This window comes from Zeugodacus cucurbitae, chromosome 5, assembly GCF_028554725.1.
Source record: "Zeugodacus cucurbitae isolate PBARC_wt_2022May chromosome 5, idZeuCucr1.2, whole genome shotgun sequence".
In the NCBI taxonomy this organism is placed as follows: domain Eukaryota; kingdom Metazoa; phylum Arthropoda; class Insecta; order Diptera; family Tephritidae; genus Zeugodacus; species Zeugodacus cucurbitae.
The window spans coordinates 71,857,827-71,872,349 of record NC_071670.1 but is presented as its reverse complement, the minus strand read 5'-3'; the positions used below and the strand labels follow the sequence as shown (position 1 = coordinate 71,872,349).

Sequence of the window (14,523 nt, the reverse complement as noted above, 5' to 3'; positions counted from 1 at the left end):
TCAGCGCTTTGCCTGCGCCAATTCATCAAGCTGATTGCCTTTATTATGATAATTCGCAGCATGTTTTAACTCGTTTAACAAATTTTCTTCTGCAAATGACAGACGTTTTGCCCGCCGACATTAACAACTGTAATGCTGAAATTAATTACGCGATTAATAGTTTGCTCCTTTTCGCATAGTGAGTGGATAGAACCCGTTTAAAGGTATCTACGACGTGTAAACTTCAGCCAACCGACAATACTATTGTCATTAACGTCTCTTAGTAACTCAGGACGACATTTTCAAATGAATTTAAAAATTTCCAGAACTCACTTCGTACTGTGAAGAAATTAAGTAGAAGAAATGTTACTTTCGGTAAATTATTAACATCCTCCGCTTGTTATTTATAACTACAAATAGTATTCTTTCATACGTTAGGTGTTTAAGAATATTCTTTCCATCTATCAATATTTTTTTTATAAAACAGTCTTTGTATCTTCGGTGCTGAATAATAACAAGAACTTCTATTAAGATACTCTGTATGTCTATGCCCTGAGCGTTGGTGGGATATTTACAGAAATTTGTAATCTTCTTCTTCATCTCACTTCAAATATCATAATTTTACAAACAGTTTAGCAGTAATTTTATAGTTTATGATACGCTGATATTTAATATCACAAGCAAACTTTCAACAAAAGCTCCTTCGGGGCTAGAATCTGTTTCTCAACTTTTAGTGTCAATAAAGGAAACAACTAAATTTAAAGCTCCTAATCGCTCATATCAGCAGGTGGCATACACATATCAGACACAAAAACAGCACCAAAACCTTTAATGAACTCATCAAATTTCCAAATATCCTTCCTGCCACCACAGCAGAGCCCTTTGTTGTACATCAAAGTGGCAAACAGGTGAGCAAACAGAAACTCTGCTGCAAATAATATGTTGTTAGTGATTTTCCGTTTCACTAGCGCCGTTATCGGGCTAACCTTATTGTCAAAGTAAAGCCAATCGCAACGTTTTTGGGGCGAACAAATTCAATTTTGAAACACAATAACTACGGATAACGGTGCTTGTGACATACCGAGCAGCGCACTGAAGTAAACATACGTACTTAAAGGGAGGCAAGAGAGGAGGGAAAGTGGTTTGAGTAAGCTGATAACAACTGACAACAACAACGAAATAAACGTGATAAAAGCAATAATAAAAGTAATCTAGCAACAATGAGAACAACCATAAAGTACCGTAATTCTAAAGCAACGCAAACCTGCTACATTCGCTCCACGGTAATTTGTGGTGTGCTGTCGCAAACTAAAGCGCAGAGAATGAGGCAAGTAAGACACCACAACCACAAAACATAAATCACAACAAATGTGCGTAAAGTCAAGACAGCCCCTGATAGCTTCCTTCAAACAGCTCCTTACCTCAGTGAGCCTCAAGGGTACACGCCCATCGCATTGTGAGTTGCTGATCACATTTTGATGTTTCCACCTTTCATGCTGCTGTCATTCTTTCCTTCCTTCCTCAATCTTCCGCTTGCCTCAACCACTTTTGTTGATGATTTTCCGCTTTCAATTTTCAAAATCACGTATATGCCTTGGCGGCGGTGGGCGGGTATTGAAGTGAGGCTTCCGGTTTGTTCCCCTTTGGCAAATGATAAATGCGGGCGGCACTCAAATCAAACACTTAGCACAACCAAAACCGAGCAAACGCTTGTTCAAATCAGTGTCTGTGCGTGGAGTGTAACTTTTTAACCTTAACATTGAAGGCACTTTATGTTTTCTTCTTTTCCAGCATTTATTTTAGAATTTAATTTTGGTTTTCACTCACTCTTCCCTCTTTCTTTTTTTGCAGTTTGCACAGCTGGCCCGCATGAGAAACGCCTTCTACACGCCCTGCTCGACAACTACAACAGTCTGGAGCGACCCGTCGTAAACGAATCCGATCCACTGCAGCTGAGCTTCGGGCTGACGCTAATGCAAATCATCGATGTGGTGAGTTTTGTTTGTCTTTCGCTTTTTTTTCGTTTTTTTTTTCGTGAATAAGTAGGTGTTACCCCTATCACATGCCACACACATTAATCGCTGGATGTGCAAATTACATTTTAATACGCCCTGAGAAGCATTAAACACTGAAAGCATTAAATTAGCAAATAAAGCCAATTACGCGGGCGTAGCGCACAAAGGAGATTGTTTAACCTTCAATTAGCCTAAAAATACACACAAGTACTCTGTGTTAGTGCGACCCACATATTTCTTAGCGGTGTTTAAACGCTTTATGAGACGAATCTAATTAGTGGGTGTTATAATAAAGTGAAAAAATAAAATCCTGAACAATACTACTACTACTACTAAGAAACGAATATTTAATTTGTTTACCAATAATATAAAAAGTTAAAGATATTTCTAAGTTTGTCAAAATATACAAACCAGTGCATCAAGCATAACTGATGTGTCTATTGGATCAGTTTAAGTAAATTTGAGATGTTTGTGAACTTTTTTAATTTCGATCACAAACAGTAGCGTGACCTTAACTTTCCAACACACTACCAATGACCTTTATTCATCAAACAGTCGCTTCTACAACGACGCTCATTCAGCACACAATTCTTTCGCACAGCACTACCAACTCTGCTCCCTAATAAAAATGCTAATTAAAAGCACACAAAAGCAAATTTTTCAGAATGAAATAGTTAAAAATGGAAATTAAATAAAGTAGAAAAATACGATCTAGATTAATAAAACACAACAAAATGAAGCCAATGTGAGGCTTTTGGAAATATATAGACTTTTATGAGCACCGAGAGGAAAAGCGAAACGAAAACGTGCCCTTGGCTAATTTTCCCAGGCAGATGCCAACAAAAGTTCGCGGAATAATCTGCGAACTAGAAAACCAACTAAACAAACATTCGCCAAGGTAGCAAGCAGTCACAGCAGTGAATCTGAATGCTTTCATTAGGCAAAGTAAGCTACAGCGCCTATTGTTATGCCACGTTTGACGCGCTTATCTTCCGCTCTGGCTTCTCATTCATTTGCGCGCTTTTCTTGCTTTGGGGCTTTGTGACCCATTGTAGCCGCCTTTACACATATGTACATACGCTCATATCCAAATGCGAATATATTTCTTCACTGAGATTTGTTATTTAATTACCACTCGGGTTTGAGTGGCTGGCGCGAAATTACTGCGAGCATAATTAAAAGGCAATGCCCCTTCGATGACTCGATGAGTACACCAAACGCAGCCAACTTAACATTCTAAGAGGCAGTAGTGCCGCTGTAATTTCCCCTCACTTTGCTCACTAATAAATGAGTAGACTGTCGCTAGAAAATAGACAGCATCTCGAGGCTCAAAGGGCTTATACTGCAATATTTATGATTTCATTCAAGAAAGGCACACTCTATGTTCCCCATGTGTAAGCATATGAGACACATACAAATCCAGAAGTGCTTTTCTTGTAGCTTTTCCTCCACACTCCTTTCTTACGTGTGCCGTTGTCATTAACTATTTACAACTGTCGCCACAATCCGCATGCCCTTGTCGTCTTAAACACCTACAATAAGCGCACACCTACGTTTCTCTAGCTAATTTCGAAATAAAAGTAATTTCCCACAGATTAGCCATTTAGTAATGTAGTTTATCGTCGCCTGGGTGCACATAATGGTAAACTACCTTTTCTATTGTTATTTGCTTTTCACACTGTTTCTTCTGCATTTCTATTCATTTTATGGCGTTAGGTTTTTATCTCTTCTCATTTTCCATTGAATTATGTAGAATCGCTTTCCTCAAACTCCACTCCACGGTCTCCCGCTATTACTTAGCTAACAAACCGAAATTTGTCTTTTCTCGTTAATCACCAAAGCGCAGACACATTTTAAGATTCTCCGTGTTTCCGTTCTTTGTTTTCCAATTATCTTTTATAGTTGTTATAGAAAGCTTTTTTTGCATCGCCTTCTATTCTATCCAATTTTACATTACATTTCACCACGACATCAATTGCCTCAGCTCTCAAAATATGTACCTGGTATTGCCATGGATACTTTTCCTTTGTTAAATTCATCAATCTGATCCGCGCACAGCTGAAAATTTATTACAATAAACTCAGTCATCATAGTTTGTCTACGGCAATCCAGTAGCGGTGACTTTATTAATTTATCTAAAATTTCGCTTTCATGAATATTCATGAGATCATCGGAAGTTATATTACTCTTCTTGGTGTCGATGTTAACGAAATATCATAGTCAAATTTTCACAGGGATCAGCGCGATTAAAGCTGTACAGCAGAGCTTCTTTGGACTTCATTATTTTCTCATTTAATTATGCATTACGATACAGAACTATTTATGTGTTGGGCAGAAAGGTTGGATGCTGCTTCTTCAGTCAGAAAATCAAAGTTAAATTCCAAATATTTACATTCATTCCTCCATTATTGCCTCAGGAGTACATAGAGACAGGCAAATTCTAACTGGTAAATACATAAATACTGCAACATTGTTCGTTTTTCAAACTCCACCAGCCAATAAATAATCAAACTTCCAGAACTGTCGTGGGACTACGTGCGAATTAAGCAATACATTTCAAGTTAGCACTAAATTTGCAGTAATTAAGGTTAGAGGCAGAAAATTGTACTATGCAATTTGAAAGCAAATACTACAAATTGTAAAGAAGACTTTGTGATGAAGGAAAACAATGAAATTTGTTTTATGATTTCTAATTCACACAGAGGAGGCATCACGATTTTCCACATTCTACAGAGCCTTATTTCAACACAGCAGGGCGATGATGTATCAATTTTCTACGTGCTCCATTCAAGAACAAATGTCTTCACGGGTGCCCAACATGACGTATGAGTAACATTTTGTAACGACTTATTGGAGTCTATCGCTGACAAGCTTAGTAATACTGTTCAGAAGTTCGGTGATGTTATTAGTAATTGAAGTGGCCAAACGTTAGTGATTTTTGTTTTATGTTGCAGAAAATTACGTGAGACTTTTTGATATAAACAAGAGCCTACACTTGAACATAGTTGTTTATATATGTGTGTGTGACCAAATAGCAATTTATTTTTCTTTCTCCAGTGGGCCATTTATGGCATCGCTAACGTCGCATATGTGTCATATGTTATAGAGAGGCTTTATGAGTCAGTGGCAGTGTATAAAGTGGTTTAATGTATACACTACCTTCCATAAATATTCGGACTCGGGTTATTACGGTACAGATATTTTGTGGGAAAGCAATTATTAATTTATGAAAGCTCATTTATAAAACTACAAAAGGATAATTAAACTAATTGCATTTACTTAAAAAAATGTGGTTAAGCTAATTACCAATGTCTTTTCTCCGTAAGTTAACTTCACCACATACTTATATGATATGAGACAATAACAGAAAGGAATATTTCACACTTGGCTGCGTTTAGCGACATGTTTCCGTTTATCGTCACTTCGTTGGGGCTCAAAAATTGAAAAAGCTGTCACGCATAACGATTTTTCTCATTTGTAATCGTGGTTAGGCCTTTTTGGAGCTCATCAAAAATTCACTTGACAATTTAAATTGTACAAATATGTCAACTTGTTACATGAGAATCCACTTAACTGTATTGTAAACCGAAAGGAGGGAAAGGATGTGTCCCAAAAAGCGAGCAGTTGCTATTTCAGCATTCGGAAAGCTAGACAACTGTCTTTTGAATTCGCAACCAAAAACAGATTAGAAATCAAAATGCCGTGAAGTAAACATTATTTTTTTAAGAAAAAATATTAAAACTTGTAAAATTACACTCACGCATAAAATTCTAATCTTTATGTTTATTAAAAACATTTTATTCACATTAAAAATTTCTCGTAGACGTCGAAGTTTCATACATAACATTTCATATACGAGTTCGCCTGATAAATGCAAATGAGGAATATAATGAATATAATGCGGAAAAGATAAGTAAAACACTAATAAAGATGCGTCTGAGACATCCACCAGGCACGTAGGCTGCACTCAAAATATATCAGATTGAATGAAAAGCTTAAGTAAATGCTAAAAGCATGTGCAAAGAGAATTGAAGAAAATGTCTAATAACGAAATTAATGGAAGTACGGCGAAGTCACTGATTTCCTCTTGCTTTTTACACAATGTTCGTCTCTTCTAAGAAGCGCCACGTGACAGGCATACAAATGCTGTTAAGTGCGTGGAGACGACTGTCAATGAATGAAATGGTCAATGAGTACACACACATATATATATGTAAATGTGGATATAAAAGTATTTTTGGAATATGCGTGCAAAACAATGAGGCAAAGCTGGGCTGTTGAAAGCTAATTTGCTGCGGCAACATGCGACGGCGATTAGGAACATGCTACCGGCTTTCGGAAGTTGTGAGTTATGACAAAGGAGGTCACATGAGCTACTAAGTTCGGGCATTCATACGCAATAATATTAGAACAAGGGTGTGGTGGAGGCAAATGGAACGATGGAAAATGAATCTATGATAGGTAGCATGATGATGCGAAGAATGGTGATGATCATGATATTTATACGTTCGCTGTGGTTCTTTCTATATTTAAGTGTGTGTACCTAATCACGAAGGTTGAATATAACATTCATTGGGTGATATAAGAATACATATAGTCGGATATACTGCCAATAGATCAATGAAAAATTCAAGAACATCAGATTTGCTCTGGTTTCTAACGACCTCCTGTATAAATGTGGTCTTACAAAATGGAGACAAAAGACCGGCAACGCAACATAATAACTGTAAGGCAACGATATGACATAACCGTTTTGATTTTGACACGTAATATGTCAACAGCTGCCAACGGAACAAATTCGTTTGGTTGTTACTTTCTTAAGTAAACACAATAACAACAGCATACACACACACACATGATAGGTCATACCTAATCGTTTTTCTGTATTTGCGGATCTGTGTATGGGTATGGGCGTTTGGGTGCTCATTTGATGGTTTACCAAATTATTACAAATGAAACGAGCTCATACGTTCCTATAACCTACTCACAAACACACATATGGATGTAGATTTGCACATTTCGTCTTTTTTCTATTTCATTAGAAGCCATCTGAGCATTTCATTACCCTTAGTGGTCAAGGTATGTATAGCTGATGAAAGCACAAAATTTGCACATTTGCACATGAATATGAAACTCTGCGTGTTCTCCTGTGTTTGTTCATTAAAACTTTTATGTAAGTTTTCCAAAAATATGTTGGCATTCAAATTTTGAAGTAATAATAGTGGGTTTGTCTCCTGGTCTTTGTTTATTCAATTTGGTTTATTTTTGACTTTCTTTTCTCCGGTTTCAGTTTTAAATGCTTTCATAGGCGCAAGAGAATGAACAGCAGTAGAAATACCTTTTTTTCCATCCAAATGCTTTCGTTTCATTGTTCTATCTGCCAACTGACCAGACAAGTGGAAATAATGCTACAGCGCAACGCCCCTCTCTTCTCACCTCACAAGCTCTGCATCAGCAAAGCCATTTATCAAAGGGGTCCACACACAAGGGTTTCCTTTTTGCATAGTTTTATATTTTTGTGCTTTAAAAGCTCCTTTTCTGTTTGTCATTGTATTAGTGAATACAATGCCCGAGCCAAATTCACACTTTGGTTTTTTCTAGCTGCCATTTTGAGTATTTACATAAAAGAATTCCACATGCAGATCTGTATTTGAGAGTGTCCGTTTTTATTTATGGGAACTCACGAGTTTATTCATGCTTGAAATCAGGCTTAATATGTTAACTGTGTAAAGAAAAACACGCGAATTGGTGTTCAACAAAGGAAAAAAGGTTGTGGCTATATTTGCTTCTTTAGAGGTACCAAAGCTGAAAATTGAAACCGGAGAGCAGTGGAAGTTTCCTTTTTTGCTAGCTTCCCAAATTTTTTAGAAAAGCAACAAAGCTGAGTAGATTCATTTGTGTAAAAAACACACCTATTTAATCCATTGAATTAAGATTACGAACTTAAATATAGCATTTAACCTAATCTCAGACGGTATTTAAAACGGTGTGGGAGAATAGCAGCGCACTCAGCACCGCTTTAAATGTAAATTGATATCAATGAAAGCAACCTCATACAACCAATGCAACTATATAGGAAATATGGGCTCTGCTTTGAACGAGTTTCAACGAGTGGCAGCGAACAATTTAGCGGCTCAGTCGCATTGCAACCGCCTTTGTTGATGTTGTTGTTGTCCTTAACTATGCAGTACTAACGATAGCAGGTTTCAAAGTGACGCCTCCGCCAACGCCAATGGCAATACAAACAGCAATGAATACTGTAAAATCACAACAAAGTAACTGTAAACCATAATCACAGCCGAGCGGCACACGGCTCTGCAGCCCCGGTGGTGTTCCACCTACCCGCACTTCCGCTACCACAACGGCAAGTGTAACGGAACTGACCCAACACGCATAGTGGCAAAGCCAATCTATTATACATGAGAGTGGACGCGAACGCGCAAATGCAATCAAAGAGTCATGCGTGTGCTAACCTGCCTATGGAAATATATTTGTGTGTGGGTTATCTCTATGAAAACATATGTACTCTTTTAATCACTCGCACCTTTTCATTGGCATTCACGCGAGTTGCCATTTTCCCAACTCAACGATTCGCTTTAAAAAGTGGGAATAAAGAAATAAACAAATAAACGGACAGCCGTGGGATATGCGAAAGTGTTTTCAGATTACTGGCAAAACGCACCGCTGGCTGAGGTTACGCATACGCCCCGTTGGACCAACCGGTATTTCATTCTAAGCGATCGTTTGTTCTGTTGTTGACGATGGTGGTTATGTTGCGGTTCTTCGTTGTGTTTTCGCTAGCGCCCAAGCAAAGTAAGCCATTTTAATGGAATAGGGCTGCAACAACGAAGTGTGACCGAAAGTAGGCTAGCCTCGTGACCAAAAAAAAGAGAAATGAAGCGGGATAACAAAATGAACGCGTATCTAAATTATATGTGTAGGTATGCGTGTGTGTTTTTTGCCGTTTTCATTCCATTTTGGCAAATAAATTTTACGAAAGTTGGCTCGGAGATCTCGCACTTGGCAGTCGACGCGCTGAGTTTTGTCTGCAGTAATTTCTTTGCTAAATAAAAATCTTATTTGAATTGTGGTGACTGGCGCTCGAAACCAAATTAAAAGCTACTTTTTACATTTTTCTCCCTTTTTCTGGCATTTTATACGCGCTGCTTTGTTGTCGTTTCTCGCTTTCTTGCTTTATGCAGCGAAGCGTCCCTAATGAGTTGAGTTGCATAACAAATATAATGAGCAAGTCGACGGTGAAATTCAAATGAAAAAGTGTTGAAAAACTTGTCATGCAACTTCCGGCCAGTTTTGCGCTACAACAACAACTATAATAATGGAAGCTCTAAAGCAAGAGAAAAAAGGTCAAGCCAAAAGCTCATAATTGCGTTATACGGAGAAAAATAAAGAAGAAACAAGACTAGTGAAACTTGAAATACAAGAAAAGTATCCAAAAAACATGTTTAAACCCTTTCGGCTAATTGCTATTTGATAACTGAGAAACAGAAACAGGGAAAAGGAAAACAGAATGACGCGATGTAATTTCCTGTAGTTACTTTGCTAAAGAATACTCCCAAGCTGAGTAAATTATTATTTTTGGTCACAACAAACCATGCTAAATTGAAAACAACAACGGTAATGAAACCCAATCCTAAACCAACTCAAGTTGCAAGATCCACAAATTATTCTTAATGTACTGACAAAGAATTTCTCCACATTTCTTTGTTTGAGTAGTCAGAGGATGAAGACAGCTCTGGCATGTTGTAAAGCAATTTCAACTTTTGCCCAAAATTCTGTGGACATACACAAATGAAAAATCTGCAAGAATTCTTCGCTTGCATTTGACTTCCACTCTCTATGATTTTTGGCATATTTGTATTTTGTTCATCTCGTTTATGAAGGGCACAAACATTCTGACATCTGAAGCACTCAGCAACTACCAGATGAATTAGTGTCTATGATACATACCACAAGCTAACTTTTTTTCAGGATGTTACTTGGAACTTATTGGTGGAACCCTCTTCCTGATTAGGAAATGCAAAGACCCCGATCTGATACCCGTACATATTTTCAAAGCCACAATTAATTTAGCATATACTATTTTATAATACTCGTATCATATTTGAATTTGATTTAATCAATTAAATAATTGAATTAGCATTTAACCATTTTCTTGATCAGCAACAACAACAATGAACCAGAATTTCACGCCAACATTGGTCAGCGAAAGCAAGTGTAAACTCCAACAAAAAGCTAGTTGACTAATTCAAAACAATTCAACAATTGTGAATGTCAAATTTGTGAAAGCAAAAAAATAGAAAAATTTAGTGAATTTAGTAGGGTTAAATGGCTCTAGCCGCAGTAAGCGAACTCCCATAGCATTTTTAACCTTAGAGCCATGCTAAAACACTGTCAACACGAAAGCAAACGGGCCTCTTGTTGTTATTGGTATTTATTTATTTAACAGCGCGTTAACAAGCGGCAATTTTCGAAATTGCAGCAGCGTGTTTTGTCGGCGCAAACGATTTTTGCGACCACAGTTATTCGGCGAACGTGTGCAATGCAATGTTGCAAGGCTTGCACAATAACAACAACAGCGGTTGGCTCAGCGGTCGTCAAATCAAAAAGCGCTAACAATTTTGGACGCAAATTTTCCGTTTATTTGCGAAAATCATTGTGGCAACCCTAATTAGCCAACCTATGTCTGAGAGCTGCCATATTGAGTGTACCAATTCGAATACCCAGAATGCAGTCGCAGCAAGCTTCGTTGACCTTTGTGTTTGAAATTAAAGCGTACTGGTCATCAAAACGCTGACTAATTGTGCAGCCGTTTTGTGGTAACTATTTGCCACTAATTAAAAAATTTCGTTTTACCGTTAATTTTCATATGCACGATGTTTGAATTTGACAGTTGTTGACGCCACAACTATTTGCAATTGTTTAATTTCCTTTGATTGTTTTCATTGTACGGTGTAAAATTTAATTTGTTTTAAAATAAATGCCAACACAACAAAAACAACATATGTACATACATTCGTATTTAGAAGGCGAAAAACTGAAAACCAGAAAAGCAATCAATTTTAGGAGTAAATAAATATGTGAAAATGTATAATATTCAGATTGTATGTAGGTGAACGTGATTTGTTATATTGAAATAGGTTTATGCACTAATAACATTAACAATATTTAGGTTAAGCTGCCCATTCTGAATAATAATGAAATGATTTCATTACACACGCCATAATTGATTAGTTATGCAAAACGCCTCAATTTACTTTTATCCAGCCAGCTCACATCAATTTATGCGCCAAAACAGGTGTTTGTATGACTAGAAGTGGCCATGGCCACCGCTCTGGGTGTGTGTGTGTGATTGGCGTTGCAACCGTTTAGCCGGTTATAGCCGAATCGACGATAGTGCGCCACCTGTCTCTCTCCTTCGCAGTTCGGCGCCAGTTGGAGATCCCAAGTGTAACCAGGTCGCTCTCCACCTGGTCCCTCCAACGGAGTGGAGGCCTTCCCCTTCCTCGGCTTCCTCCGGCGGGTACTGCATCGAACACTTTCAGGGCTGGAGTGTTTTCGTCCATTCGGACAACGATGATATCAATGTCATCGGCGCACGCCAGGAGCTGTACACTCTTGTAGAAGATTGTACCTTCTCGGTTTAGCTCTGCAGCTCTTATAATTTTTTCCAGCATCAGGTTAAAGAAGTCGCACGATAGTGAGTCACCTTGTCTGAAACCTCGTTTGGTATCGAACGGCTCGGAGAGGTCCTTCCCAATCATGACGGAGCTTTTGGTGTTGCTCAACGTCAATTTACACAGCCGTATTAGTTTTGCGGGGATACCAAATTCAGACATCGCGGCGTAAAGGCAACTCCTTTTCGTGTTGTCGAAAGCAGCTTTAAAATCGACAAAAAGGTGGTTTGTGTCGATCCTCTTTTCTCTGGTCTTTTCCAAGATTTGGCGCATGGTGAATATCTGGTCAGTTGTCGATTTTCCAGGTCTAAAGCCACACTGATAAGGTCCAATCAGTTTGTTGACGGTGGGCTTTAGTCTTTCACACAATACGCTCGATAGAACCTTGTATGCGATATTTAGGAGGCTGATCCCACGGTAATTGGCGCAGATTGTGGGATCTCCCTTTTTATGGATTGGGCAGAGCACACTGAGATTCCAATCGTCAGGCATGCTTTCTTCCGACCATATTCTGCAAAGAAGCTGATGCATGCACCTTATCAGTTCTTCGCCGCCGTATTTGAATAGTTCTGCCGGTAATCTATCGGCCCCCGCTGCTTTGTTGTTCTTCAAGCGGGTAATTGCTATTCGAATTTCTTCATGGTCGGGTAATGGAACATCTGTTCCATCGTCATCGATTGGGGGATCGGGTTCGCCATCTCCTGTTGTTGTACTCTCACTGCCATTCAGCAGGTCGGAGAAGTGTTCCCTCCATAATCCCAGTATGCCCTGGACATCGGTTACCAGATTACCACCTTGGTCTCTACATGAGGATGCTCCGGTCTTGAAACCTTCGTTAAGTCGCTTCATTTTTTCATAAAATTTTCGAGCATTCCCTCTGTCTGCCAGCTTCTCAAGCTCTTCGTACTCACGCATTTCGGCCTCTTTCTTTTTTTGTCTGCAAATGCGTCTCGCTTCCCTCTTCAGCTCTCGGTATCTATCCCATCCCGCACGTGTTGTGGTCGTTTGCAATGTTGCGAGGTAGGCAGTCTGTTTTCTCTCCGCTGCGAGACGGCACTCCTCATCGTACCAGGTTTTTTTTTGTCGTTGCCGAAAACCAATTGTTTCGGCTGCAGCGGTACGCAGTGAGTTTGAGATGCCGTTCCACAGTTCCCTTATACCGAGATGCTGATGAGTGCTCTCAGAGAGCAGGAGTGCAAGTCGAGTAGAGTATTTCGTGGCTGTCTGTTGCGATTGCAGCTTTTCGACGTCGAACCTTCCTTGTGTTTGTTGACGGGCATTCTTTGCTGCACAGAGGCGGGTGCGTATCTTCGCTGCGACCAGATAATGGTCCGAGTCTATATTTGGTCCTCGGAGCGTACGCATGTCTAAAACACAGGAGACATGTCTTCCGTCTATCACAACGTGATCGATTTGGTTCCGCGTGTTTCGATCAGGAGACAGCCAAGTAGCTTGATGTATTTTCTTATGCTGGAATCTGGTACTACAGACGACCATATTTCGGGCCCCAGCGAAGTCGATCAGCCTCAGGCCGTTTGGCGATGTTTCGTCATGGAGGCTGAATTTTCCGACTGTTGTGCCAAAGACACCTTCTTTACCCACCCTGGCGTTAAAATCACCAAGCACGACTTTTACATCGTGGCGGGGGCAGCGCTCATAGGTGCGTTCTAGGCGCTCATAGAAAGCATCTTTGGTCACATCGTCCTTCTCTTCCGTTGGGGCGTGGGCGCAAATCAGCGATATGTTGAAGAACCTCGCTTTGATGCGGATTGTGGCTAGACGTTCATCCACCGGGGTGAATGCCAGGACTCTGCGACGGAGTCTCTCTCCCACCACAAATCCAACACCAAATTTGCGCTCCTTTATATGGCCGCTGTAGTAGATGTCACAAGGACCCACCTTCTTCCGTCCTTGTCCCGTCCATCGCACTTCTTGGATGGCGGTGATGTCAGCCTTAAGTCGTATGAGGACATCAACCAGCTGGGCAGAGGCACCTTCCCAATTAAGGGTCCGGACATTCTAGGTGCATGCCCATATATCATTATCCTTAAAACGTTTGCAGGGGTCGTCATCAAAAGGGGGGTGTCTCATCCGAGGCTTTCGTAGATTTTTCATTGGGGGGTGTTTTTATGTGGTGGGTCCCAAACCCTACGCACAACCGCATAAGCGGGCTTCGCCTTCTCACTTTAGCTCGCCTTCAAACGGATGTCTTGGTCTAAAACCGGAAGTCGTGAGCTGCTTGAACCATGTGGAGAAGAATCGTTTCTGGCCACTCCCAAGTGAGTGACAATCAAAAACTTTCCTCACTTGCGTGAACTTCTACACATGATCCCATCCTCCTGGGTATTAAGCGCATTTAATGCACAGCGTATGGCAACACCTGAACAACTCATCATTATGAGGGATTACCGTAAATGGTTTTCTCGGATTATGAATGCGCACTCAGAGCAATAGATGTGAGGACAAGACATGCGGTTATTTATAGAATATATGTATACTTTATTTAAACCCTGTACGGAGAGAATATAAGTAGATGAAATTGCAAATGCCAAATATTCAAAAAGTCATTTTTAACTTGCTTAAGGAATCACTTAAGATTAACTCAAGCTGATACGTTAATTCGCCTCCGAATTGTCAATATTGTTCAAAATATGACAATAAACTGAGATTTCATATTACACTATTTATCCACTCAATGGTCAAGTGTTGTAACTTTAATTAGTAATATTTCTAATATGTTAAGCCAAAGCTGGCAAACTATATTAATCTAACTATATATATTTCCAAAAACCATCTATAACTGCTGATATACTAACTGACAATTTAATTTGCGT

At 39.4% G+C, this 14,523-nt stretch overlaps 1 protein-coding gene across 3 annotated transcripts in view; it reads left to right on the top strand.

The window, feature by feature from the left end:
* LOC105217633 (neuronal acetylcholine receptor subunit alpha-7) overlaps positions 1-14,523 on the top strand; it is a 66,984-nt gene that overhangs the window by 13,108 nt on the left and 39,353 nt on the right. For all 3 annotated transcript variants that reach the window (XM_054230884.1, XM_054230885.1, XM_054230883.1), the window contains exon 2: positions 1,831-1,970. In XM_054230884.1, coding sequence (XP_054086859.1) covers positions 1,831-1,970 — 140 coding nt within the window. The remainder of the gene's footprint in view (positions 1-1,830; positions 1,971-14,523) is intronic.